At 38.2% G+C, this 27,216-nt stretch overlaps 4 protein-coding genes across 9 annotated transcripts; 2 read left to right on the plus strand and 2 right to left on the minus strand.

Annotated features, from left to right (window-relative positions):
• Positions 1 to 8,185: 8,185 nt before the first annotated feature.
• LOC126610797 (putative pentatricopeptide repeat-containing protein At1g09680) lies at positions 8,186 to 10,614 on the minus strand. Its single transcript, XM_050278927.1, has one exon. It carries the CDS (start codon positions 10,612 to 10,614, stop codon positions 8,791 to 8,793), a length of 1,824 nt encoding a protein of 607 aa, XP_050134884.1. The 3' UTR covers positions 8,186 to 8,790.
• On the plus strand, positions 10,605 to 20,096 carry LOC126610798 (uncharacterized). Of its 6 annotated transcripts, none has more exons than XM_050278930.1 (19): positions 10,605 to 10,953; positions 11,047 to 11,145; positions 11,914 to 12,098; positions 12,205 to 12,309; positions 12,526 to 12,626; positions 13,809 to 13,887; positions 14,196 to 14,207; positions 14,297 to 14,362; positions 14,813 to 14,881; positions 14,965 to 15,021; positions 15,493 to 15,570; positions 15,770 to 15,867; positions 15,947 to 15,992; positions 16,748 to 16,875; positions 17,945 to 18,038; positions 18,301 to 18,363; positions 18,448 to 18,516; positions 19,300 to 19,543; positions 19,695 to 20,096. In XM_050278930.1, the coding sequence occupies exons 1-18, from the start codon at positions 10,845 to 10,847 to the stop codon at positions 19,498 to 19,500; spliced, it is 1,659 nt and encodes a 552-aa protein (XP_050134887.1). In that variant the 5' UTR covers positions 10,605 to 10,844; the 3' UTR covers positions 19,501 to 19,543; positions 19,695 to 20,096. The 6 variants fall into 6 exon arrangements, with proteins under 6 accessions (XP_050134887.1, XP_050134886.1, XP_050134885.1 ...); XM_050278929.1 differs by having other exon boundaries at positions 19,744 to 20,096; XM_050278928.1 differs by having other exon boundaries at positions 19,776 to 20,096.
• Positions 20,097 to 22,102: 2,006 nt separating this feature from the next.
• Positions 22,103 to 23,007, plus strand: LOC126610342 (uncharacterized). Its single transcript, XM_050278391.1, has one exon. It carries the CDS (start codon positions 22,186 to 22,188, stop codon positions 22,810 to 22,812), a length of 627 nt encoding a protein of 208 aa, XP_050134348.1. The 5' UTR covers positions 22,103 to 22,185; the 3' UTR covers positions 22,813 to 23,007.
• Positions 23,008 to 23,818: 811 nt separating this feature from the next.
• LOC126610341 (glutamine synthetase cytosolic isozyme) lies at positions 23,819 to 27,169 on the minus strand. The gene is made up of 9 exons (XM_050278390.1): positions 26,994 to 27,169; positions 26,186 to 26,225; positions 25,733 to 25,836; positions 25,572 to 25,620; positions 25,247 to 25,441; positions 24,915 to 25,043; positions 24,738 to 24,812; positions 24,562 to 24,653; positions 23,819 to 24,452 (listed from the first exon to the last, which is right to left on the minus strand). Exons 1-9 carry the CDS (start codon positions 27,065 to 27,067, stop codon positions 24,140 to 24,142), a joined length of 1,071 nt encoding a protein of 356 aa, XP_050134347.1. The 5' UTR covers positions 27,068 to 27,169; the 3' UTR covers positions 23,819 to 24,139.
• Between the last annotated feature and the right edge of the window lie 47 nt (positions 27,170 to 27,216).

The following is a 27,216-nucleotide window of genomic DNA, read 5'->3' on the forward strand; positions in this document are numbered from 1 at the left end:
ACAATTCTATGGGGGTGTGGGTGCATGTCATGCATGCTACTAAATTGAATTAATTTGTTTGTTTGAAGTTAAAATATATTTATTTTTAATATTTGATATTTTCTTAGTAGAACAATCGCGTTTTTAGTGAACTAAATAGTTAGTTGTTAGGAAGAACTCAAAGAGGAAATGAGACCGAACCCGCACTATGGTGCATAAGCATGATTGTTTCATGCATCTGTGGTAAAACGCCACTTGCGCATGGTTCCTGTTTTTAAAGGTTAAGGAAGAGGAATTTTTAGGACTTTTTTTTTTGGTTGATCTTAGTTGACAAGAAAAATTATCTGTATTGACACATTTTATTTATAGCTTGAAGAAAAATTTATTTCGAGTTATTAACAAGCCTAAGCTAATTTAAGTGTCATACAAACATTATATTTTCTTTTCGGTTTTTTTCCAGGCTTTTTTTTAGTGTGCTTTCTACTAAATTCAATGGTAAATTACGAATTACGAGGTTTTCTTAAAACTAAAAAATGAATGTTTCGGGTTCAAAACTCGCTGCTGATGTGGAAGCCAAACTTGTGGCCAAAAGGAGGTTGAAATGCCTCTGTGATTCTTCCCGGCTCCCGAAAGGGGTAGATAACCGTGACTGCCACCAGTTGTCCTCCTTTTTAAAAGAAAAAAATAAATAAACTAACAAAAAAACCAAGGACATGAGACTCCCAAATACCAATCCAAGTGAAAGGGAATGCGGCCCATGTACGAACCTCCAATTCTGGTAAAAGATTCAAAGGGGCAATCTGGTTTTCCAATTTCCTTTTCCTTTTCCCTTCATATGTAGAGATAAAATTATTTCCTGTATACAAAATAACAAAACCAACTTTTCCAAAACCTCATTTCCTTTTCCAAATCATCTGTTCAAAATCCTCACATCCTTATGCTACAGCAAAGCCATGTCAAGTAAATATCCATACCGTCAATCGTATGTCAGCTAACTAGTAACAAGGGATTCATAACAAAAAGTACTGGGAACTAAAGATATAGTAAATCCGAACATGAAATATTTTACCCACGTCTCGGGCAACCTTACTAGACCTACCATACAAAGGATGCAGAATATGGATCGTTGTGAAGGTGCCAATGCACTGTGACAAATGCAGAAGAAAGGCCATGAAGATTGCAGCTCGTGCACAGGGTATGTGCCTTTTGATATTGTCATGATTCAAATTTTCTTTTAAGTCGCCCATATTTTTAAATTCTTCTTTAACACCAATTGAGGTATCAAATTACATGCACGTCAATAGAGAAAATCTGCCGCAGTGAAAGGTAAGTAAGGATGAGCTACAGACATTTATCCAGGGATTTCAAAGTTGAGCAAAAGGTTTTCATCTTAGAGGTAGAAGATAAGTCTTTCGGTGAAAGGATTCGAATAACTGAGAGAACTAGAATCAGAGGATACCAGATTTCTTTTGATTTGGGTTGTGCTGCTTGGCTAGTTGATCAGGTAAAGGAGGCAATAGTTAAGGGCGGGCAGAAGTTCTTCAGAAAATATAGTGGACATAACTACCAGTTTTGGGTCGAAAGATTTCATAACAAAAACGGGGATTTCCTTGTTATCTCCAAATCAGAAAAGGAAGGCTTTGTCAGAAATATTCTCGTCCCTGAAGGTTTTAACTTTTTCGGATGGAGAAGTTTAGAGGTCTTATTGTCTGAAATCCTCCGTGGGGGAAAGAGAGTGGGGGCTACTCAGAGGAAAGTGAAAAGAGTCGGAAAAGAGTTCGTGAACAGCCAGACGGGTGCAGGCCATCAGGTTTCGTATAGGGATGCTGTCCTCGGAGGCAAGAAGGCGACAATTGTGGCACCCATTCGAAATGCCAAAGAGGAAATATGGATGAAGAAAATCTGGAATAAGAGAGACATTTCCAAGGAAGCCTACAGCTGGGGGAGCGTAGTTGTTTGTGAGAGACAGGTGGTACATCAACCTTGGAGAGAGGTGGAGGCCTCACTTCGAAATCTTCTGGGAATGGAAATAAGACTCTCGCCTTTCCAATGCAACAAGGCGTTGTTCGTTTGTCAGAACGAAGAGGAAGCAACCAAACTTGCTCAACTTGGAACTCTAGCCATGAAAAAGCTACCAGACGTGGTGATGTCTGGATGGTGGGACAGTATCAATTCAAATCACAGAAAGGTGGTTAGTTATGGCGGTTGGGTGGCTCTGGAAGGATTACCGCCACACCTTTGGACCAATAATTTTTTCCTGAAGATTGGAGAGGCCTGCGGAGGTCTGGTAGAAATCGACCGAAGAACCGCTAACTTTGATTTTCTGCTCGAAGCAAAATTAAAATTGAAACCCAACGACACAGGCTTTATTCCAGAGTTCGTTGATGTGGCAGATGGAGAATCAGTTTTCAGGGTTAAAATTCGTCAACTTTCGCCAGCAAAGAGACCTAATCTTTCGGCTGAAGACGGTGGAGCAACTAAATCACCAAATGGATCTTTGAAGAAGGACCTGAAAATACAGAGGCTCACCGGAGCTACCCTTCCGGCGAAGGCGGATATGCAACAATCATTTCCTTTTCCGGGGACACGTGTCTCTTTCCGGATTGGTGAGTTTGAATGCCCTGTCACTGTTGGAGCTGACAGAAAGTATGGTCTGAACAGGCTTTTGACAGAGGATGCACGGCATGAGGTGTCTGCAACCCATGACTTTACTTTCTCTATTAGCAAGCACGGGAGGCCACTTAAGAAAGAATGTCTGACAGATTCGGCGAGCTTTATAGAAGAACAAGAAAATGCAGATGCAAAGGATAATTTCAAGAATTCAAAAAGGAAAGAAAGTCTCAGACAAAGGTGCTTTTTGGAAAATGGCAAAGGCATGGAAGTAAGTGGGAGAGCAGGTGGCGGTGGTGGTATGTCCACCGAAGAAGCACAAAGCTCTACAAGTGGGTATTATTTTAATAGATCAAACAAGGAGGTTAGTCTAAAAAGTAAAGAAAAAGCTTTGATGGTGCGTGGGCCCCTGGTTCACAAGGATTTTGTTCTAAGTGACTTTGTAAGGCTCGTGGGTCTTGTTCCACAAAATAATTATGTTGGGTCATGTCTAGGCCCACTTATTCTAAACTATGATGGGCTGAGATATCATTTTCAGTTAGGAAGGGAACTATCAAACAAGATCTTTTGGCACTCAGCCATGTCGGCAGAACCAAAGTTGTCGTTTCGGGTGAGCAACATGCCAAATTTTACTACAGAGATTTTATTTCAGCGACAACAGGCTAAGGAAGCTCATTTCGACGGTGTCCCAAAAAAAGCCCCCACTTGTTTCAATTTGAAGTTTCTTGGGAGATTTGGTGAAATAGACAAACTTGGAAAAAGGCTGAAGCTTCTTCTCCCACACGAATTCGGATCTAACCAGACTGCTGTCGTAAGGCCTGAAATGATGGAAATCCATTCCCCCAATCTTTCCATCTTAGATTCTGTTTGTGAATTAGAGGAAGAAAAGGAGAGTGATGTTGATGAAAATCCTGTTCGGCGATCGGGCTGGTCGACAGAGGAGGAACCATTTGATCAAAGGATGAGATGGACAGAGGCTCTTGGATTGGATTCGTCTTTTTTATCAGATAGTGCTGAAGAAGAATACATGTCACAATCATCAGATTCAGATGAGGAGAATGGTGACTCTTCACAAGACGAAAAAGAACCATCTGATGTTTTTGATCGGTTCAACGGGGAGCTTCACAACCTCTTCATAGATACAAATTTGGAAACAGAGGCGACAGCGGAAGAGGAACCAAGTCAAACGCATCATGTAGTAGCATTAGAAGATGTGGAGCAGTCCGATTTCAAGGATATTGGAAAAAACAAGAAAATGTTAAAGTACAGTAGAAGGAAAAGATCGGCTTGCGTATCAGTCAAACGCGAGGCACAAGATCAATCTTCCAAATTTTTGTCAAAGATGAAAGTTTCCTTGTTTCCTCTGAAAAGGTCTTTATTCCATGAAATGAAGACTGGGAAAGTTAAAGTCAGCAAGAGTGAGGGTGGAAGCAAGGGAGACAAGAAATTTCAAAGGGGTATTATCAGACTTAATGAAGATAATTAGCTGGAATGTTAGAGGATTGGGAAGTAAACAGAAGAGACTGACATTGAAACAGCAGTTCCGACGTTTACAGCCTGATATCATTATATTACAAGAAACTAAGAAAACATCAATCGATAGGAGACTTGTGGCCAGCGTGTGGGGAAGCAGATTTAAAGAGTGGATTTATGCCCCTGCTCAAGGAAGTTCTGGGGGCATAGCAGTAATTTGGAACACCAAAAACATCTCAGTTACTGAATCTCTGATTGGAGTTTTCTCTGTCTCCATAAAAATTAAGGCCTTCAACGGGTTGGAATGGTGGTTATCAGGGGTCTATGGCCCTTGCAAAAGTAGAGAGCGGAGGGAGTTCTGGGAAGAAATGGCTGGCCTTTACGGACTGTGCGGACCAAAATGGTGTGCAGGAGGGGATTTTAACGTGGTGAGATTTGTAAACGAGAAATCAAATGGGGGAAGGCTGACTACAAGCATGAGGAATTTTAATGATTTCATTCGAGAAACAGAACTCAAAGATTTGGAATTGCTTAATGCTCAATTTACATGGTCAAATTTCAGAGAAGAACCTGTGTGTCGGAGGCTAGACAGATTTCTGGTCTCTGCAGGTTGTGAAGAGATTTTTCCAGAGGTAAGACAAATGGCTTTGGCAAGGGTAATTTCTGATCATTGCCCTATCCAGCTAGAATCCAACAAGGTGAAATGGGGGCCAAGTCCTTTTAGATTCGAAAACATGTGGCTACAACATCCAGAGTTCAGGAACAAGTTCAATCTATGGTGGCAATCTGAGCAGGTGGAGGGATGGGAGGGTTACAAGTTTATGATCAAGTTAAAAGCCATAAAAAAAAAGGTGCAAAGATGGAGTAAGGAGAGTTTCGGGGAAGTCGAGAAAGACTTTAAAGAAGCTGAGGCTAGCTTAGAGGAGTTAGATAGGAGAGAGGGGATGGAAGGGCTAGATGTTGATGCTAGAAGAAAGAGGGAAGAACTACTCTTCCGTATGGGAGATTTGGCTTACAAGGAAGAAGTGAAATGGAGGCAAAGAAGTAAAGTGGAATGGGCAAAGGAAGGGGACGGTAATACTAAATTTTTCCATCGAGTTGCAAGCGGGAGAAGGAAGAGAAACTATATAGAAAGGTTGGAATCGGAGGTTGGGGGAGTGATAGAGGATGCGAACGAGATAGAAGATCATATAGTCAAGTTCTTCAAGTCCTTGTTTAGTAGCAACGAAGAGGCATGTTGGGGCTTGGAAGGTATCAATTGGGCTCCAATAAGCGAACTTGAGGCGAATTGGATTGAGAGGCCTTTTGAGGAAGCCGAAGTTCAAAGAGCAGTTTTTGATTGTGGAAAGGATAAATCGCCAGGACCGGATGGCTATTCTTTGCAAATGATTCAACAATGTTGGGATATCTTGAAGGCGAACATTATGAAGATTATGGAGGAGTTCTACGAGACAGGGATAATAAATGCGGTGACAAATGAAACTTTTATTTGTCTAATTCCGAAGAAGTCAGATTCTATGAAAGTGACGGATTTCAGGCCCATAAGTCTTGTGACTGGGTTATATAAAATTATGGCGAAAACCTTGGCCTCAAGATTAAAGGAGGTCTTGGGCAGCACAATTTCTCAAAATCAAGGAGCGTTTGTTAAGGATCGACAAATATTGGATGCTGTCCTTATCGCAAATGAAGTGGTAGAAGAGGTCAGGCAGAAGAAAGAGGAGGGATTGGTGCTCAAAATAGATTTTGAAAAAGCGTATGATCATGTAGAGTGGAGATTTTTGGACGAAGTCTTACAAAGAAAAAGCTTTGGCAACAGATGGAGGAAATGGATGCAGGGATGCTTAAGTTCCGCAAATTTTTCTGTTTTGATTAATGGGAGGCCTAGGGGAAAATTTCAAGCTTCAAGAGGTTTGAGACAAGGTGATCCACTGTCACCTTTTCTTTTTACCTTAGTAGTCGATGTTTTGAGTAGGTTAATGGAGAAGGCTCAAGAAAATCATCTCATCAAAGGGTTATGTATTGGGCAAGAAAAGGTGGAGATTTCTCATCTTCAATTTGCAGATGATACCATTTTTTTCTTGGCGGAAGATGAGGGAGGTTGGAACAATCTATTAGAGCTGCTCAAATTATTCTGTTCTGTTTCAGGGTTGAAAATCAACAAAGCTAAGTGTTATTTGGCTGGAATAAATTCAGATTGTGAGAAATTAAATAGGTTGGCGGATTCTTGGGGTTGTGAGGTAGGTAGCTGGCCTATAAAGTATTTGGGACTCCCTCTTGGGGGTAGGCCAAGAGCACTCAAGTTTTGGGATCCAGTGGTAGATAAGATGGAAAAAAGACTTCAAAGTTGGAAGAAGGCCTTCTTATCCAGAGGAGGTAGATTAACTCTGATTCAATCTGTTTTGGGAAGCTTGCCGACCTACTACATGTCTCTGTTCAAAATGCCTTGCGGGGTGATTGGACGCCTAGAAAAACTAATGAAAGGATTTTTGTGGGAAGGTGTGGAGGAAGGAAAGAAAAACAACCTGGTAAAATGGGAGATAGTTATTAAAAGTAAAGAGGAAGGAGGTTTAGGGGTGGGGAATTTGAGGAATCGGAATGAAGCATTACTTGCTAAGTGGTTGTGGAGATTCCCAATGGAACCTCATTCTCTCTGGCACAAAGTGATAAGAAGCAAATATGGGCTACAGGATAACGGATGGAACGCATTTCCTCCGATAAGGGGTTCAAGCCGTAGCCCATGGAAAGATATATCGATTGGTTCCCAATTGTTTCTTCACTGCTGTAAGTTCGAGGTGGGCAACGGGGAGAGGGTGAGGTTTTGGGAGGATGGGTGGTTAGATGGAGGACCATTGAAAGAGCAATTTCCTAGATTATTCTTGCTATCGAGGAAGCACAATCAGAACATTTCAAGCTTTGTAGATCTTTCTACCAATTCTTTAAGTTGGAATTTTGATTTCAGGAGAAATTTGAATGAGGCGGAGATAGAAGAGGCGGCTAGATTATTACAGAAAGTGGAAGAGGTCCGATTGTCTCAATCAAGAATGGATAACAGAAGGTGGAAAATGGAAGCATCAGGATTGTTCACATGCAAATCCTATTGTTCCTTCTTGAGTAACAATGGGATGATGCAATACTTCCAACCCCATTCACAGATTTGGAAATCCAAAGTTCCTCCGAAGGTTAAGATTCTTGTATGGCTGGCGGCCAAAGGGAAGCTCAACACTTGTGACCAAATTCAAAGGAGAAGCCCTTTTATTTGCTTATCCCCACAATGGTGCAGTTTGTGCAAAGCAAAGGAGGAGAGTGTAAACCACATTTTTCTCCATTGCTCCTACACGATTCAGCTGTGGTGGAAACTGTTTCAGGAGGTTAGAGCTAGTTGGGTCATTCCAAAGGGTTGTTTCGAGCTTCTAAGCACCAAGTTTCAGGCCCTAGGAAGTGGGAGGAAAGCTAAAGCTTTGTGGGGTTGTCTGGTCTCGGCAGTTTTTTGGAACATTTGGCTGGAGCGTAACAAAAGAATTTTTGAGGATTATACAGGTGTGGGGGTAGAAGTACTTTGGGGAAGAGTAAAATATTGGGCAGCCCTTTGGGCTTCAGTCTCAAATGTTTTTAATAACTACTCTATTTCTCAATTACTGTGGGATTTGTTAGCAGCAGTAAAGTGAGTTAGGTCTAGCTAATGTTGCTGTAGCCAAATCCTAGTGAGAGTTTTTTCTTGTTTCTTGTTAATGGTGGATTTCTTATCCACTCCAGTGTATTTCTCTTTTCTTCTATAAAATGTTTTGTTTCTTCTCAAAAAAAAAAAAAAATGCAGAATATGACCCAGTATGATAAACTGTAAGTTGGTACAGAGAAGCCAGATGATCACAAGTACTAGAATGGTCTTATAACTAAATCTAAGAGAAATATTCACAAACAAAAAGCCCTCATACCATACCAAGCTTCAATAGGAGGAAACTGACAGAACATTGCATTATTCATGCATTGACCATCTGATAGCACACCTACTGAAGCCTTCTAGACCATCCACATGAGAGAATGCATTAACTGCTGCCACCAATGATATCAGCCTCGAAAAGAATTCCAAATATAATTGAGTGTGTTCATTGAGGGCAGCACAACATTATAAAGAAAGAAAGCGAACTCACATATATAGGAGAGTCAGCATCAAGGCATTTATGACAGAATGAAGCTGAATCTCAAGAGTCATTGTGGAGTACAGTGTACTAGACGTATTGCTATTTTTCCATAAAAAAGAAAACCAAAACAGGCATATGCAATATGAAGGCCATGAGCATTAACTATGCTATAGTAACATGGGATAAGTAAGTCAAGAAGAGATTTGATTCCTTGTATGGATGAAATACTGATAATCTTTTCATTCTTTGGCAGATTTGGTCTTTCCGTAAAATGCCAAAACATCTCCTTCCATACTGTAGCGTTTTATGGATTTCCTTTTCTCTCCGAACAACCTTTGGTTTTCTAGACATTTGAATAGAAAAGGATTTCTCCAAATGCTAGTATTTCCAATGGGCCTGGACTTTTTCCCGCAGTTTACTTCTGTCAGAAAAATCTTTGCCATTGTAATGTGTATAGGGAATTTTCTCGAGTCATCTGTACCTTACAGTCAATATGAGTCACTTGAAATCATTATCAAGTTAGGAACTAATTACTAAACCAACCAGACTTGATAAACTGAGAGCACCAATTTCCAGCAACTTGCTCCAATCATCTCTTTCGACGATCCTTGGAAGACTTACTGAATTCGCTAACTAGCGAAGTATATGATGCATAATCAAGAGCAAGCCCTTTCTCACTCCGTAGCTTTTCAAAGTCCTCTGGGTTTCCATGCTTGCAATGCCCTTCCAATAGAATGTTGTATGTAATGTCATCTGGAGCCACCCCCAAATTAATCATAGCATGTAAGAGCATATTAGCATTTTTCATCTGTCCTAGCTTGCATAGCCCATTCATAAGAGCGTTATAGGTTACAACACTTGGCACATAGTCATCACTTTGCATCTCCTTGAGCAACTTAAAACCCATTTTAACATTGCCCTTCTTGCAAAACCCATCAATGACCATTGTATACGTGGCATCATCAGGTTTCATGCCAGAATCTAACATCTCCGTCAACATTTTTTCAGCGTCAAGGGTTCTTCCCTCTCTACACAATCCTGAAATAAGGGCTGTGAAAGCCACATTGTCAAGCTTAATCCCTTGTATAATCATTCCCTGCCTTATTTCTAGCGCCGAATGTAAATCTCCTTCTTTGCAGCATCCATCAATAAGTGTAGTATAAGTGATCGTGTCAGGCTTCACCCCAGTCATATTCATCTCCTCAACAAGCTTCCTAGCTTCCCTCAAATCACCATCCTTGCAAAGGCCATTTATGAGTGTATTATACGTAATCACATCTGGTTTGATACCTCTCCCCAACATTTTCTGATAAATTTCCATTGCCAAATCAATCCTCCCATTCTTACACTGCCCGTCAATCAAAGTCGTAAATGTGACAAAATTTGGAACCAACCCCCTCTCACACATTTCATCAAACAAGTAGTTTGCATCATCCAGCCTACACTCCTTACACAACCCATTAATCAAAACACTGTAAGTATATACATCAGGCCATGTTCTGCTCTCCTCCATATCTCTCTTCAACCTAAAACCCTCCTCCAGATTCCCGGATTTGCAATACCCATTAATCAGAGTATTGAAACTAACCACACTCGGGCGCAAACCCCGCTTCCCAATTTCATCAAACACCATCTGAGCCTGTTCAATTTTAGCCTCTTTACACATTTTGTGCATCAAAACATTGAAAGCATACACTTTTGGTGGAAACCCAGCATCCAATATCTCCATAAAATACTCCCAGGCCACCACAGGCGAGTTCAACTTCAACATTTTATCAAGCAAACAGCCACAAACATGAAATGGGATTCGAAAATTATTCTTCCTTATCAATCTAAAGCACTGAAACGCATCGGAAACAAACCCAGAATCCAAATACGCATTCATCAAAGCATCAAACACATAATTGGACTGATGGGTACCTCTAGTTTCGAGAATCGAAGCGAACACGGAAGACGCAGAGTCCTTTCCCCTGCGAGAAACGACAAGTCGTAGGAGGGAGAGGGCTTGGGGGTACATTTGGTGAGCGCAAAGGAAGTGGGCCATGGTGCAGTAGGATTGGACGGTGTGGCGAAATGTGGGGTGAGAACAGAGCCAGTCGAAGAAGGAGAGGAGAGAGAGAGGGGAGAGAGAGTGGGGGTTGAGGTTGATGAGGTTGATAACATCGCGGGCTGTGAGGGAAGGGAGGAGCTTTCTGAGCGAGGAGGAGGAGTCGAGAGACTGAGAGTGGTTTTTGATGGCGTGGGAGATAGCCGAGAGTTTTGGGTCTTCATTTTGAGAAGTTGGCGGGAGCGAGTACCAATTGGTTGCGGCTGCGGTGGTGGTGGCGGAGGAGAAGCGTAAGCAGTAGCGGCAGTTGTAGGTGTGCGGAGAAGAGAGAAGCAGATAGCTTCTTGGGATTTTGAAGAGAGCCATTTAGCTGGAAAACGCTCAAAACCCGTCTCCAATGTAATATGAAGCAATTAAAACTTTGTGGTTAATTTTGAAAATCATCCCAAAATCAGAGGGTGTAAATATAATTAGTCAAAACATGAAGGACAGGAATTTGCAAAAAAATAAAAAACAAAAGGTTTAAGAATTAAGAGCAGCACAAGTAAAAGTTTTACTGTAAAACCCACAGAAGAGCCCCATTGAGGAAGAAGAAGATGTCTCTGCGGCAAGCAGCAGCTAACATGATCAAGCGGCGTTTCCGTTTGGCCTCTCAAACTTTCTCTTCAACTTGCGGCGGAGTAGTCACTGTTATTCCACTCGCCAGTAAGCAAATTTTCCATCTTGTGATGTTAATCGCCATAGAAAATGGATTGATTTGTAATTAAAGAAAGTGAATTTTTGTTGTTGTTTTTGCAGGCCGTGCCAAATTTGATCACGGTTCTAAGGATTGTAGTTGGAGGATGAATTATAGCCACAGGGACCCTCGTCTGTGGCTTTTTGTATCCGGCAATGCAGGTATATGATATCTCTTGCAACCCGTTTAATCTGGCTGTTAATGGATGAATGATCAATGAGATATGTTATGATCTTCGAGTGGGTTGTTTATTCGAGTGATAACTAATTTAATTTGAACTAAACTATGGGGAGGGAGATTCGAACTCGCTGAGGTGCGCGATTTTGGAGTTGGGATGAGTCTATATGCATGGTTATTTTGCAAAATCCGCTAGAAGAAATCCTCTTTTATCAACCAAGTTAAAAAGAGTGGATTTTTCATGGAAAATGGTTTCTAGTTTTCTTTTCCGGAGGACTTCTTATATCCAAGATTATCATGTCCCTTTTTAATGCTTTATCTGGCTTAGCCTGCTCGTAATCTGATTAACAAAATGATTATTTATCTGATCTATAATCCAAATTTCTCTGGATTTGGTTTCTTGTAAACGTAATATTGTGTAGATGGCCACAACCAATAGGCATTGAGGTGTTATTGAGTTGGTTTGTTTGTACATTGTCACATAATCCTGGGGTCCTAGCTGTTTTATCACGAATCTGATGTTGTCGGATCATGTCAAGAAATTTGATTTCTAAGGGCTTAAAGTAAGGGTCTTTTTTGTTTCAGGACATCTGTGATTATACCCTTAGCTACTTTATAGACACAGTCAGACATATAATATTTGCAAGAAATCTAAGGTCATGTGGTGAAGTATCTCGGTGTATTTCAGGGTTTGTTTAGAAAGACATACCATGTAACATATGTTATTTATAACTAATCTGATATTTTTGCAGCAATTTTTCTTGCGATACATTCCAACACTGTCTTAGCAAAAGATGAATCAGTTGATCCTGATAATGGCACAGAAGGAGCTGAAGTTGTGGGATTGCGCAAGATTGAGGACGGTTCTGTGATATCAAATATACATACTTCTAAGTGGAGAATTTTTACTGATAAAGGGAGGGATTTTTTCCTTCAGGCAAGGATTATATGCTATGTGCCTTCACTTGTTTGCTATGTTTTATTTATTCGATAGTTCTTTGGTCTTACCAATTTTATTTTATTTTGCTGTTTCCATTTGCTAGGGAAAATTGGAGGAAGCAGAAAAGCTTTTCCTCTCAGCTTTACAAGAAGCGAAAGAAGGCTTTGGGGAAAGGGAACCACATGTTGCATCTGCATGCAACAATCTAGTATGTACACAAGCCTTAGATAATCTATTTTTTCTTAAGTCATCCAAAAGCTTAGTTGTTAATTATAGAGTAATTTAAATTCTGGTTGTCACTTCTACCATCACAGAAACTGTGGAGTAAGATGGTTGCATCTTTCATGGACGTTTTGCATAGTGTTATGGTTTTCTCTTTGGGACTTGAATGAGTAATTGCAGTTTTCTATTGTTATTGTTTCAGGCAGAGCTCTATAGGGTTAATAAGGCATATAATAAAGCAGAGCCCTTGTACTTGGAAGCTATCAGCATACTGGAGGAATCATTTGGTCCTGAAGATATAAGGTATATTATGGTTATTATGCAGACTATAGCAGCAAATGTTGACACATTCATTAACATGTAAAACTCAATTTGAATGGAATATAAAGTTACATTTCTATAGCTTAACAGCATATGATGTTTGTGTTTAATTAATTTTCATTTGTGATTATGTCTTCTTTTATGGGATTTTCGGTGCTCTGAGTGGGAACGAGGGACTTCCATTGCATATTGTTGTTGTATGTATAAATGCAGTGAGAAATCAGTGGAACATCTATTCCTCCATTGTTTAGTTGCAAGGACCTATGGTACACCTTTCAATCACTTGGGACAATTAATTTTTGCCTAAGGCAGTCTTAGATTTTCTTTGTTCACGAGTGGCTGGTTTAGCAAACACTGAAATTGGGAATTTGGGAGACCATTTCCCTTATGCCTCTGTTGTATTTGGAAAAACAAGATGCCAGGATTTTCAAAGATAGAAAAGCTTCCTATCAAAAAATGATAACAAAAGCTTAGGTCAGAAGCTTTGTTCTTGATGATTGGGTGGTCTCAATGAATTGTTCTCTTCATTTTTTTAAGGGTCTGTTTTTCTGTTTATTAGATTTTCTGGTTTCTCATGTATATTTTCTGCATATTAGAGAAGCCTTTATGCACTATTCAACAAACTTATTGCTCATCATAAAATAGAAAAAGAGTAACGTATGTGTATTGTAGGGTGCTATATTGCATATTTTGACGGAATTTGGAACTGACATAAGCATCTTTCATGCTTGAGTGTGTAGAATAGAGTTTGTTTTCTCTTTCTTTTTAATTGCTTCTTAATTATGCGAGTTTGTCAACATTAACAATTTCAGTAAACTTCGAAAAACAGAGGTTTCTTGTTTTATTAGCCAAAATAACTAGTAGCCTATTTAGTATTTAGTTACATTTTTGTTTTTGGTTTTCAACTCTTACCATCTAATTTTAAAATAAGTATAGGGAAAGAAATGAGGGAAGGATATGAGAGGAAGAAAGAGAAATATTACATCCCATATATATTTTCTTCACCCGCTCTCACTTGTATGATTTATCATCCCTTTTCTCACTATGCTTTCATTTTTCCTTTTATGTCCTCAAATGAAAATACAAAACCAAAACAAAAATGAAAATACAATCATGATCTCTGTGTTGAGTCACTAATTGCTCATGCAAGATTCCTGTCCACAGAGTTGGGGTTGCCTTTCACAACCTTGGCCAGTTCTACATTGCACAACGGAAGCTTGAAGAAGCTCGCACTTGCTATGAGGTGAGAAGTTTTATTTTTAGTCCATGTTTTGTTGTTATGACTAGGTTCAACAACAGTGCCTATGTGGTCTTTGCTATCCTTTTATTTTCAGTTTGTTTTTTATGGTATTTTGAGTCTTTATTTTAAAGTTCATTAAATAAATGTTTCTGTATTAAATCCCCTGCATCTCCTTCCAGTATACCATCAGCATCCTTTTTTAAGCAAGGCATGGATAATGTTTGTATTAATTTGGTGAACTTGTCCCTTAAAATTTGCTGACCCTTGCTGTTTTTTCACCTTGCTCCCTGATTAATGATACATTTGGACAGCGTGCTTTGAAGGTATTACACAAGGCTGCTTTTACTTTTTACGTGCATGTAGTAATGTAACTATTTATGCTGCTAACTCCAACGTTATGATCACCTTGCAGATTAAGGGCCGTGTTTTGGGTCTTAACCATTCAGATTATGCAGATACTATGTATCATCTTGGAACGGTAGTTTTTTAAATCCCTGTATGATAATATTGATTTGTACTGCATTCTTGGTTCTTTTCTGTGTCTAGAATGGAAAATAAACTCAAATTAAGATGTTCTCTTGTATAAACAGATTAAAGAGAATTGAGAGAAGCAAAGAACAGGTAGAAAGAGACGGAAAATGATAGAAGAAAGAGAGTAGAGAGAGTCAGAGACAGGATAAAATGAGAGCCAAATTAGGGTAAACTTAAAATCTGTATTCTCAATCAATATGTTAGAAGTATGAAACCCCGTTTTTCTAATTTGCGTCGTATGTTAAAAGTAAGAACTCCGTTATGAATTGGATAGTGAAGCTGCATAAATGTTTCCAATTTGTGAATGGGCATTTTTTTCATTGGAGATGTATTGAAAAATGTTTCCAACATATTCCCTTGCAGTAAATTATTTAATTAGATTTCCGTTGGACTGCAGGTGCTACACCTCCAAGGAAAAGAAAAGGATTCTGAGGCCCTTATTCAGGATTCGATCAGAATACTTGAGGTCAACAGCTTGTACAGTATTTTGTTCACTGTTTGAATTTGACATTTACTATTCTAACACTCATTTGTTATTTGACTATATAGGATGGTGGCCTAGGGGAGTCAATGGTGTGTGTCAAGAGAATGCGATCTCTTGCTCAGGTTGTCCCTTCTTCCAGGTTTCCACTGTGACTCTTGTTTCACAAGACATAATTATATATGATGATTGGGTATGCATACCAAATGACAATTTGAATTGTGAGAGGAAGTCTTAACTCTCTTAGAAAGTTGATGAAGTTTATGTGTAAGGGCTTAACAATTACACCTTGTATGTTACAGAACCCTCCTCTTCAACTAATGCTCAAGATAAACCTCAAATTGCACCCCTCATCATAGCTTGCTGCTTTGGGCCTTGACTCTAAATTTGTTTTATAACCAGTTCGTCCATCCACACACTGTATTGGAAATTCTTGGATATAAGAACCAGACCGTTCTTTATATATTATATTCTAGAACTGTTGGATAGCGTAAAAAAACTTACAGCTGCTCTTATGTACCACTCGGATACATTTTGGTTATTGGACGTCTTCATCTTTCCCTTAAGTCTAATTAATTTCTTGCTTCTCTCTCTAGATATATACAAAATCCAATCGTTTTGCAGAGGCTGAGAACGTACAAAGAAAGATTCTACATATAATGGAATTAACGAAGGTTTAACATTTAACTGTTTTTATCTGTATCTTTTCATACTATATGCTAAAGTTAGTTTAGTTCATAAAGTTTCTTATAGATGTTTGGTGCGTGCTTAAATGAATTACTTTCTCCTGACTTGTTTTCTGTATACCTTCATGTTTGGCTATGTGGATGAGAGATTCTATTTACAAACATTTGTTACTGTCTGGCAATGCAGGGATGGAATTCAATGGAAACAGTTGTAACAGCTGAGGGGCTCGCACTGATCCTACAATCCGCCGGGAGCTTAAAGGATGCTGAAGAGCTTCTTGAAAGGTAAGAGCATTGTAATTGAAGATCAGATGACATGATTTTCCATTACTTAAGAGAATTTTGTTTACTACTTTCCTTGCAGATGTCTTGATGCTCGGACAACCTTACTTCCTGAAGATCATATCCAGGTTTTCTTTTGCACATTCAGCTCATGTAAATATCCCCAATAATGTGACATATATTCTGATTGCTTATGATTTTGGTTAGCATTCACTACACTTCGTCATATTTCATTATGAATACATGGCAATACTATTTATGCATTCACTGCACTTCGTCTTATTTCATTATGAATACATGGAAATGCTGTTTTGACTGGTTCTGATTCTTGAGAGCATTCACCTATACTTCGTCTGATTTCATTATAACAAGAAATTTATTGGCAAAAATCAATAATTCTGTACAACATAGACATGTGCAACAATTAACTTTAAATAATTAATTGTGTGAAAAGACAAAAGAGGATATAATATTGAAACTTAAAATAATATTTCTATCTACACCCCTCAAACCCTAATATTTTCTCAACACAAATTCATCTTCCCAATCGTTCATCTGCTTTCCCCACAACCCCTAACATTTCATCAGCTGAAAGCTTACCAACTGATCAACATAATGTACAGTGTTTCGTCCTCTTCATCAACTAACATGTTCGATATTGTGCAATACAAAAAGGCGCTGCCTAAATGAAGAAATAAGAATTACTTAATGCTCATGGGAACAAATTAACAGTATTTTGGGTAGGAAGTTGTATGAAATTTGAATTTTCATTTCAAGTGAAAAAGAAAAGTATGGCTGCAATAATTCACTTAAAGGAAAAGTTAGTGTGCACTTTGGATTAGGCCTGATTTTATTTTATTTTTTATTTTTTGTCAATGGGCAGATTGGTGCAAATATGCTTCACATTGCTAGAGTGGCAATGCTCAATTCCAACCAACTAAAGAAGATGGACACTTCTAAAGCAATTTCTGAGCTTGACAAGGCCAGAGATAATTTAAATGAGTCCATAAGGTTTGTTTCATTTAGTCATAAATTTTACGCAACAGAATTTGTAACCATACAAATGAAAGTGATGATGCGTTGATCAATTACGATTTCATCAACCTATTTATTACCTTAAAGGACTAACTTGTTTATTTTGGTTTGTTTTGATTATGTGATTTTCACATCCTCTTCGTTATATTACAGGGTATTTAGTACTATTTGTCCAGTAGTGATTTTTGCAAAAGTTGATATACATAATGGTTGAGTCTTTTTATTTTGTTATGCTTCTTATTTCGAAGATTCGATGACATGTTGGTGTAACTAAAATTGAACTGTTGCTTCAATATATTTTGCTAGATCCTGTCATATTAGGCTCTATTCATAATATGCTTGGGAAGAGGTCAATTTGAATAGGATAGATCCCTTTTTTTCAAAGCACGGGTGTGCGGAGAAATTTTATTAAATTTTGTTTCCCATTGGTTGACATAGTTGATCATTTATGGTAGGAATGGCCCCTTTAGAGCTACAATTTTAGGTTTTTAATAGCCCAAGATCTAAGTGGTGAACCAATCAAAGAGTGAAAATAAAAAATCTTACGTAAATTTTGGTTCTACACCCTAAGCAATCAACCATGTCAACAAATGGGATCATAGTGAAAGAAAATATAGAATAAATGAGATTTTCTCAATGTGAAAGAAAGAAGAACTCATATTAGGTATCTCTATGGTTATGGCTTTGGCCAAGGAGAGAGAATGTTTCCTTGTGAGATGTACGGAGACATTGATTCGTACTTATAATTTCTATACTTTTTAAGTTGTGTGTTTCACTTTTTGATTCAGTTAAATAACGTAGGATAGAAAGCCCCTGGGGTTAGTCCAAGTGGGGAGGGAGGGTGCAGTAATGGGTTAGGATTAGGATTGGTGCAAGGTGTAATTCCCTTTATTGTAACCAAAAACTAAGAATGCATCATAAACTAGTTATTATTTATGAGAAAAATTGCTTTCTTTACAAAAACCAAGAATGTATCATGAATGGTTAGGATTGGGATTAGAATTCATCTGTGTAACTTTTTACAACTTTCTTTTTTCTGTAATAGGATAGCACGGTGTTCTTTGGATAAATCAATCAAGAAGAATAGAAAGATACAAAGTGATATTGGAAGGAGTTGTCGTGTGCCTTTGGTCATAATGGTCAGTTTTCTTCTGTGCAACAAATATTTACCTCTGCTGTATAATTCTCATCCTGTCTCTCTCTTCTCACACATGCGGGTCTTCTTATATGCGAGGATTTGGGACTGCAAATATCTAGTTCTGTACTATAAAATAAAGCCACACGCAGTTCTTGTTTAAAATTGTCCCTTTTTAGCAATATTTTTCTTGCTGGTACTAGCATGCATAATACATGTATATACACATTTTCCACTTTGAGTTTGATGGATGTATGTACTTACAGTTGCAAGCATTTGACGCTCTTAGCCTTGTGGCGATCGCTAAGCAAGAATTACAGGAATCAAAGGTTTAGTAATTTTTTCTGGTTGACCTACTACTATATACTGTCAATTCAAACTGGCTGACCTGTTACTATTCTTGTAAACTGTAGCAGGATGAGTGTTCACCTAACATCGAAGCTGAGGATGCACTATTTAGATGCATCTCTGCTTACAAAGAGGTACCTTTTTGTGTTCATAACTTAATTGCTCTCGCTCATTTTTATGGTTTTCTCCCCCTTCTAGGTGGTTATTTTAAATAAATGGTTGCGAATGCACTTAGGAGTAATTCTTTTTGTATGTTTTTTATTTTATTTAAATATTGGAGAGCAATGAAGCTAATTGATTTTTCGTCAGACTTTACATCTGCTAACTTGTATACTGTATATGCTGTGTTGCTTAAGTTGTCGTAGGGCCCGAAGAAATGTCCATAGCTTACATTACGTGAAAATATTGCTAAAGTATTTGATATTCTTGTTCCGGTTCACTACCTATAGGCAGACATTGTCTCTGAGCTTAGTTCTACTACAGAAATCAGTCCAATTATTTAACTTTTCAGGAGTTACCTTTAAGTGACAGTGTTCATACTTCATTTTATTCTTAGCTAGGTATATTTTATTAAGGGCGATTTTGGGAGGGCCAGAATCACTTTTGGGGAGACACCTCCTATGTGCTTCTCCATAAAATCATTAAAAGTGATTACCACACTCCCAGACAGGCCCTTGGTAAAACAAGAAAATCTAACTCTCAAATAATAGGGTACCTACTTATCAAATATACTTGGGGAAGTCCGTGGTAAACTTTCACCTTTTGAAAATTGTGCTCAATCTGTTCACATGTTCAATAGACGACCAGTGTGATTATTGTTTCACAATTAACATCTGAGCCTTCTATTTTTGGACGTTCGATGCGCCTTCTTATAGTTGTGTTTGCATGTTGATTTGTTTCTCCTTATCGATTTGTAGTTTGTAACTGAGAAATCGGTTGCTGAGTTTCCTGAAGTGAAGGCAGAGTATCTTAAATGTTTGAAGCATCTTATAAGCTTAAATAGTGGTACCAGTACCCAAAGGTCACAGCAATCTACCAGGGTCAATCTGCAAGATCTGAGAGATGAAATCAAGCATCTTGAACTCGAACTCTCCCCGTCTAGGAAACGTAAAATCTAAGGCTGCTGTCAATGGTCGATTGTTGTTGCAGAAGCAGTTACAGGTAAAAATAAATATTTATTCTTGTCATTTCTTCTATCTACCGATGAATCTGATTTAGGACATTGCTTTCAAAAAACGCTCATAGCAAACGTTGACGGATCACTTCCACAAACTGACCCGCCAACATTTGTTATGATAATGACCATCAACAGATTGTAACTTTTGATTACATTAATTACATCAACGATAATGTTTTCGAAGTTGGAAGCTCAACGTCAGGTGTTATTGTCCAGGCACCCTTGTAATTAGCAGCACTAAATCACGGTGGATTCTCAGAAATGGTGGGGTGCGAGAAAAAGCATTGCTTCCCAATTCATGGTGGATTCTCAGTATTGTCGTCAGTTCTCATGGCAATAAGGGCGATTCGAGAGTCGAAAGGTGGTTGAACCGTCTATTTTTTAAGTTGCAGTTCATAGATCATTTTCACAAAATATTAGCCAACTCAAAAATGTTTGAGACATTTAATTAACTTCAAAGAAATTAACGAACACTATGTTCTATGAAGCTTAAAATTGCATTCTGACAATTAAATTGACAAATAGTTTCGGATTGAACAGTTAGGGCCTTTAGACTTGCATTAGTTTCGGATTGTATAAGCTCTGTTGCTTAAGTCTCCTTTAATTTCACTATGTTGAAGTTTAGGCCATTGTTAAACTTTTCAGTGGACCCAAACGCCCATTTCCATTGAATGTTCTTATTCAATTCTGACAATGCTAGCTGCAGCAAGACCAAATTGCACCCAAAGATGCAAGGAGTAGGATTATCTCCTCTCTTTTTTTCCCTTCCTTTCCCTCCCCTTCTATTTGAACGGTCACGGTTAAGTTATGTCAACATCTTATATTAATTTTTTATAACAAGGGAAAGACAAAATAAGAGAATATGAGAGGAGGGGATGGAAAGGGGAAGGAAGAGAATCCTAGTCCAAGATGCAAACACTCCCATGAGAGGATAATATATGACACCGATGTCTTGTACCAATGAAATAAAAACACGTCTATATTTGTTATTCTCATGTTCATGTTTTATTAGACAAGACAACACGTGGCGATGTATTGTCCCATATAAGTTGTTCTTCCACGAGAAATTTGATACCATTTATTTTAAGGAAAATTAACCAAAAGGGCTTCAAAATTTTGAATTTTAACCAAAATTCATATACAAACTTTATTTAATGATAAAGATAAAAAATAAAAAATAAAAAAAATAAAAAACAATCCAACCCAATCGCGTGTAAGCATGCACCAACCAATTCAATAATCAAATCAAGCATCTGATGTGACTGTGAGCAGATAGAACTGATAAGAAGACTAACGTGCAGTGCAAAATAAGTAGTGGGAGTAGTACAATGAATGATGAGATGGAATGGATGGATGAAATAAATTATTTTTAAAACATTTCATTGGGAAGGAAAATGTGAGAGTGAAACTTCAATGGCTTTTTTTTTCTTTTAGAGAGAGAGAGAAATCTGTTTACATACAGAAAGAAAGAAAAGAAAAGTAGTAATTTTTAACAGAAAATCAACGGTGCAAAAGCAACACCCAAATTACTTTTTAAATATTTCATCTAGAAGGAAAAGGTTCAAAGAGAGAGAGAGAGTGTGTGTATAAGGAAGAGATTGTGGGGTAGAGCCAACCAAATCCTTTCAAACTGATATCAACAAACTCCAAAAAAATTTAAAAAGAGAGAGAAATTTGAGATAAAAAAAAATATTGCTAACATCAATACATGACAGTAATTTGTAAGGAAATAGTTTAAAAATAATGATAGTGCTAGGGTTCGATTTTAAGAAATAGTCAGTGTTTAGTTTACGAAATAGTTAGTTTTTTGTTTAAGAAATATTCAGTGCTTAGTTTACGAAATAGTGATATTACTAGTTTACGAAATAGTGATAATACTAGTGTTTGGTTTGAAAAATAGTCAGTGCTTAGTTTACAAAATAGTGATAGTACTATTACTTGGTTTAATATACAGTCTATTGTGTTCGGTTTAAGAAATAGTCAGTGTTTAGTTTACGAAATAGTAATAATACTAGTGTTCAGTTTAAGAAATAGTCAGTGTTCAGTTTACGAAATAGTCAGTGTTCAGTTTACGAAATAGTCAGTGTTTAGTTCAAAAAGTAATGATAGTATTAGTGTTCCGTTTAAGATATAGTTAGTGTTTAGTTTAAGAAATATTGTTCAGTTTAAGAAGTAGTCAATGTTCAGTTTGAAAAATAGTGTTCGGTTTAAGAAGTAGTCAATGTTCAATTTAAGAAATAGTGTTCAGTTTAATAAGTAGTCAATGTTTTGTTTAAGAAATAGTCACAGTATCAATGTTCATAAAACTAAATAATGAAATTTTTCTTTATTTTTGATTTTGTAATATTATTACTTAATTTGTTCTAAAACAATTGAAAGAATAGTCAAATAAATAAATAATAAAATAAAAATAAAATGTTTATGGAGTGAGGTGAAAGGAGAGAGAAGAGTGGGGAGAGGTGAAAAAAAAAAAAAGTTGAAGTGGATGGGTGAGGTGAAATGATGGAGACAAGTTCCAAAACCCATTAATTTTCTATGCTATTAGCTTATTTGAACATCCTTATCTTCCCCAACTATTTTAATCAACTCCATAAAGTTATAAGAACTCAGTATTATAAATTCGATCATGCAGAGAAGAAAGCCGAGGGGAAGCTTTAACGACATCGATGAATCGGCAGTAGTAAAGGCAGCTGCATGGGCATGGTTCGAGCACGTTTCGGTTTCCGACGGCGAGTCGATCATGCCGGAATTCGATTTAAGAAGGGCTTGTCACGCTGCTTATAAACCGTCCAGGTACAAGCTAGAAGCTATGGAAAATATAGCCAACATTAGCAGTAAAGAAAGTGTTACTGCATCTAATAAATCACTCCTTGATACATATGAAATTGAAAGTATATCTCGGAAATTGGATCAACTTATAGAATTTAGTGGGGACAGAAGCAAACTTCATAAGGGTTTTCTAGTTGGACACGTTCTTGGTATAAAGAACATGAAAGAGGGCGGGAGAGGTTCGGACTCTGATCTTGAATACAGAGATAAACGCTCTTTACCACTGAAGCTACAAGTCCCCGAAGAAGTTCGTCAACAAGAATGTGTGCCGCTCATGGATGGTAACACGAACGGGAGGAAGAAAAGGAACCAGAACGTTAGAGGAGGATTTTGGCATAGGCATGTGGCGATATGTGGCAGAAGTGAAGATGTTGTAAACACACAAGCTTTCGTGGTTCGTCATCGGCGGCCGGAAAAGGGATAAACTGTTCAGATATATAAACCTCCAGGGCGAAGAAGAAATTGCGCTCTTTTTAAGTTTTGAGAAAATAAATGAACGTAAGTGTAAAGTTCCATCACCGCTTTAGTTTGTAAGAAGTTTGGGAAAAATATGTGTATGAAGTTTCCATTTAACGTACAAGATTGACATTTAAGGGTGGCAATTTGTGAGGGTGAATAATGTTTGTGACTTTATCTTTGTGTTTGTGTCAAGATAGCTATTCCAAAATTCTAGTGAGACATGTCAAATGACACTAACTAAACATCCTTGAAACATTACTCGATAGATTAATTTCGCGATGGAAATAGCATACAAGATTAAACAAGGAAAGTGCAGTTACCATTTCCCTTTTCCAAAATACCCTTACTCTATTAGGGCACCAAGCCGCATAGTGTTTTTTTTTTTTTTTGTCAAACGATAGATTTTGTTATATTAGATGTTAAATTAGTCATTAACGGGATTTGAACCCACGCCATTATGTAAGGGCTCAACACCTTTCCGCCAAGTCGCATAGTTGAATACTTGATTTCTCTTCACAGCACTCGGTTGTGTTTTCTTCGGAAGGTGTGTAGAGTTTTTACTCAGGTGTACACACCACCACCTTCTGTTTGCCTGCCTTTATTGGCACTGTTGTCGGTGGATTTTCCACCGGCTTCTTTCTTTGACTGGTTGTGAATTTGGCTGCTTGCTACCGGTTCGGGGCATTGGTTTGTGCTGGCGTGGATGCTCTGCGGTGTTGGAGCACTGGTTTTCTTCACGCCTGGGGTTTTGGTTGGTCGACGTGCTGGACGGCTTGCGTTGGTGGTTTTCGACATTGCCGGTATCGGAGGGGCCAAAATTTGTTTTGGGCTCTTTTGTATGTACTGTTCAGGTCCAATGTTTTGTTTTGTACTTAAGTAGTTTGTGGACCTCTTTGTATGTTTGTTTGGCCTTGCGCCCTGGAATATAATGACCAGTTTTCCAAAAAAAAAATAATAATAATACAAGAACAGAATAAAAGATGAGGCTTGCATTTGTCAAGAATTACATGTAAAATGACATTAAAACCAACCAGCCCTTTGAAAAATACGGTTCATAGATGACACTTATTCAACACAATGGGCAGAATGATGAGGAATTGGAGCAATTAACCACATCTTGGCACTTTTAATAGGGAAAATAGCAACGCAATACAATTTAAAGGACAAAGCTAATTCTAGTTTGTAGCTAAGGACACACAAGGATCTTTTAAACGGACCTGGCAAAACACATTTCCAGCGTCAATGAAAGACGGGACTTGGAACTGCACGGGTGTAGGTGCAGCGGTGTGTGCTCATGGCTTCAACAGAATGGTGGTTTCTGCAATCATAGAAGTGACAACATATGGATCCATGTTCGACGCAGGCCTCCTGTCCTCGAAATAGCCCTTGCCAGCTTGTTCTGTCTCTCTACCAACACGGATAGAAGCACCGCGGTTGGCAACACCCCATTTAAATGTGTTGATATCGGCAGTTTCATGCCTTCCTGTCAAACGGCGTTCATTGCCTTCTCCATAGGCAGCAATGTGCTCCTTGTGCCTGAGTCCCAACTTGTCAATTGCCTTCTTGATAACTTCATAGCCTCCATCTTCTCTCATGGACTTAGTGCTGGAACCATACCACATTACAAACGTCATCGAATAGGAAAACAATGCTAACCGTGACATAGTTTGATCAACAGACACAAATCCTTTACAACTAATCAGTGGCATTATACCTGTAGTTTGTGTGAGCACCAGCCCCGTTCCAATCACCCTGGATTGGCTTGGGATCAAAAGACAGAACCACCCCAGCAATCTCAGTGATCCTCTGTCAGCATTGAAACAAAACTTCATTGACCAACACCGTAGAGTAATACCAGCAATTTATTATACAACAAGTATGCTAAGTTACCTCCAAAATATAACGAGCAGCCCACAGTTCATCTCCAGCTGATATGCCGACAGAAGGGCCAACTTGAAACTCCCACTGCATTATATGATTATATTCAGAAATACTTTTAACATTTGGGCAGAAGAAGAAAAAGGACATAGAAGAAAGGTCAAGAAAATATATGTTTGATTCTTTTACCTGGCCAGGCATCACTTCACCGTTTATTCCACTAATGTTAATGCCTGCATAGAGACAGGCCTTGTAGTGCGAGTCAACAATGTCTCGTCCGAAGGCCTTGTCTGCTCCAGCAGCACAATAGTATGGGCCCTGTTAAGCAATACACAACATAATCAGGTTATGTTTGTGTAAACAAAGTAGAACTACCATCACATAAGTATATATGTCCGGAGAATCCTTAAAAGTTAGCGATGACAAAGTCAGGCAACATGTAAGCATTACGTAAACTCATATGAGCATAAAATATGACAGAATGAATCTAAATCATCAGAAAATATAGCGCGTTCAATAACCTGAGGGCCTGGATAGCCACCAACGGGCCACCCAAGGGGCCATTGGACATCTTTCTGCAACAAGGTGTACTCCTGTTCAATTCCATACCAGGGTACTTCAGCAACAACATCAGGATGGCTGAAAATCTTTGCAGCAGCAGCCCTCTTGTTGGTTGGAATCGGTTCTCCACCAGGTGTGTAGGTATCGCATATCACCTAAGTCGAACATCATTGAGTAACATTGTTACTTTTTAAGGAAAGGCAATAATTAATAGCTCACAGCATGCCATATCTCAACAGAAATGAAAGGGGAAAAAACTAAGATACGAGATCATCGATAACTCACCAAAATGTTGTTGCCTCTCCTGAATGGATCCTTGAAAATGGCTTGAGGGCTGTTTCATTTCATTAAAAAGAACACATATCAAAACTGATAACCGTGATTAAACAATAAAACATAAAACCGTTAAAGAGAAAAATGGTAAGAAAATTATAAAAAGAGCTTACTATAAGATAACTTCACTATCTTCTCCAGGAGCTTGACCTGTGCTGGAACCATCATAATTCCACTTGGGGAGCTTTGATGGATCACTCACTGGTCCTGGCAGAGTCTTCATTCACACAAAAACATATATTATTATTATCATTATTATTTCAACAAATTAATTATTAACAAACCAAGATAACAATTAACCAATCAAGGACTCGTTTGGGACTGCTTTTAAAATAACTGAAAGCGCTTTACAGAAAACGGTTTTGGGTTCCAAAAGTAAGTGTCTGGGTTCCAAAAGTACTTGGAGTACCTGGGTTCCAAAAGTACTTGGAGTACCTGGTGCTCAATTGCGTTTTTACTAAAGATTGGTTACAAATATATTTTCACCTCGCTTTCAGTCATTTTAAAAGTACTTCCCAAACGAGTATCAAGATAACAAGATCAAAGAGAAGGAGAAAATTAATTACCCTTGCTTTGCTTCTGATATCCATTCCAGATCCACCAATCCTGTTCCAGTAGATCAGAGTTATAACATTGGAATTAGATTTTAAAATATCATTAAAAACCATTAAGCAAAGTAATCAAAGTAGATAAATCCCAACTAGTAACATGATTAAGTTGTGATTAACAGAAAAGAAAATACCAATCATCAAGCAAAGATCCATCACCAAAATAGAAGGACAGTGATACCGACAGAAAAGATATACCTGATCTACGAATCTTAAGACAACAAAATAACGGCTCGGCTCGTTAAAACACAACTAATCCCCATTTTTTTGGAATTACCTTAAGGGATTGTAGATGTATATATACACATATATATACATATATATGAACTAACAGTCGGTCAATTTTAGCAAAAGTATAAACCTTGGAATTTCGGCAACCGAATTAAACAAGACCAAAGCAAACAAGAAAAAAAAAACAATTTATCCCAAGTAGAAAACAAGAAATTTAAAAGAAAAAGCAAAGTAAACGAACCCCATCGGATTTCAAAGAATCCATTACTGGAAATGGTCAACAGCACAAAATTAAAGAACACACAAAAAAAAGGAAAGACAAATACTTTTATAAACATTTGACCAGCCCCAAGCGGTCGATCACAAGATCAAAACACAAAAGCAAAGCCAACCCATTAACCTAATCACCAAAACAAGAAAACCCATTTGCGTACGTATCAAAATACGTACAAATACGCACAGATACGTATACCATCACCATGTTCCAGGTCTGGAAAACCAGAGGATTAGGAAAGTAAGAGGATGAGGGGCTGACCATATGTACTCTGCGATGATCTTCTTAGTAGAGCCTGAGAGATCAAGGTTGATGAGATCTGTGAGCAGCGACATAGTTCCGGAGAAACACAGAGACTTGGAAACGAAGACTTTCTCTCACCCCTCTCTCTTTATCCTCTCAGTGAATGACTGTATACAGAGAGACGTAAACGGGAGGGGGTGGGTGTGCTTCTTTTATAGTACAGTCTCCTGGTGCTGTGAAC

This window comes from Malus sylvestris, chromosome 17, assembly GCF_916048215.2.
Source record: "Malus sylvestris chromosome 17, drMalSylv7.2, whole genome shotgun sequence".
NCBI lineage: Eukaryota > Viridiplantae > Streptophyta > Magnoliopsida > Rosales > Rosaceae > Malus > Malus sylvestris.

Excerpts from the sequence above, each read along its gene's own strand:
- LOC126610797 (XM_050278927.1), bottom strand. The coding sequence starts at position 10,614 with ATGGCTCTCTTCAAAATCCCAAGAAGCTATCTGCTTCTCTCTTCTCCG.
- LOC126610798 (XM_050278930.1), top strand. The coding sequence starts at position 10,845 with ATGTCTCTGCGGCAAGCAGCAGCTAACATGATCAAGCGGCGTTTCCGT. Across the intron at positions 12,099-12,204 it reads GGAGGGATTTTTTCCTTCAG|GGAAAATTGGAGGAAGCAGA; the intron begins GCAAGGATTATA and ends TCCATTTGCTAG. Across the intron at positions 18,517-19,299 it reads GCATCTCTGCTTACAAAGAG|TTTGTAACTGAGAAATCGGT; the intron begins GTACCTTTTTGT and ends ATCGATTTGTAG.
- LOC126610342 (XM_050278391.1), top strand. The coding sequence starts at position 22,186 with ATGCAGAGAAGAAAGCCGAGGGGAAGCTTTAACGACATCGATGAATCG.
- LOC126610341 (XM_050278390.1), bottom strand. The coding sequence starts at position 27,067 with ATGTCGCTGCTCACAGATCTCATCAACCTTGATCTCTCAGGCTCTACT. Across the intron at positions 25,837-26,185 it reads ATATCAGAAGCAAAGCAAGG|ACTCTGCCAGGACCAGTGAG; the intron begins GTAATTAATTTT and ends GTGTGAATGAAG. Across the intron at positions 25,044-25,246 it reads GTGGCTATCCAGGCCCTCAG|GGCCCATACTATTGTGCTGC; the intron begins GTTATTGAACGC and ends ATTGCTTAACAG.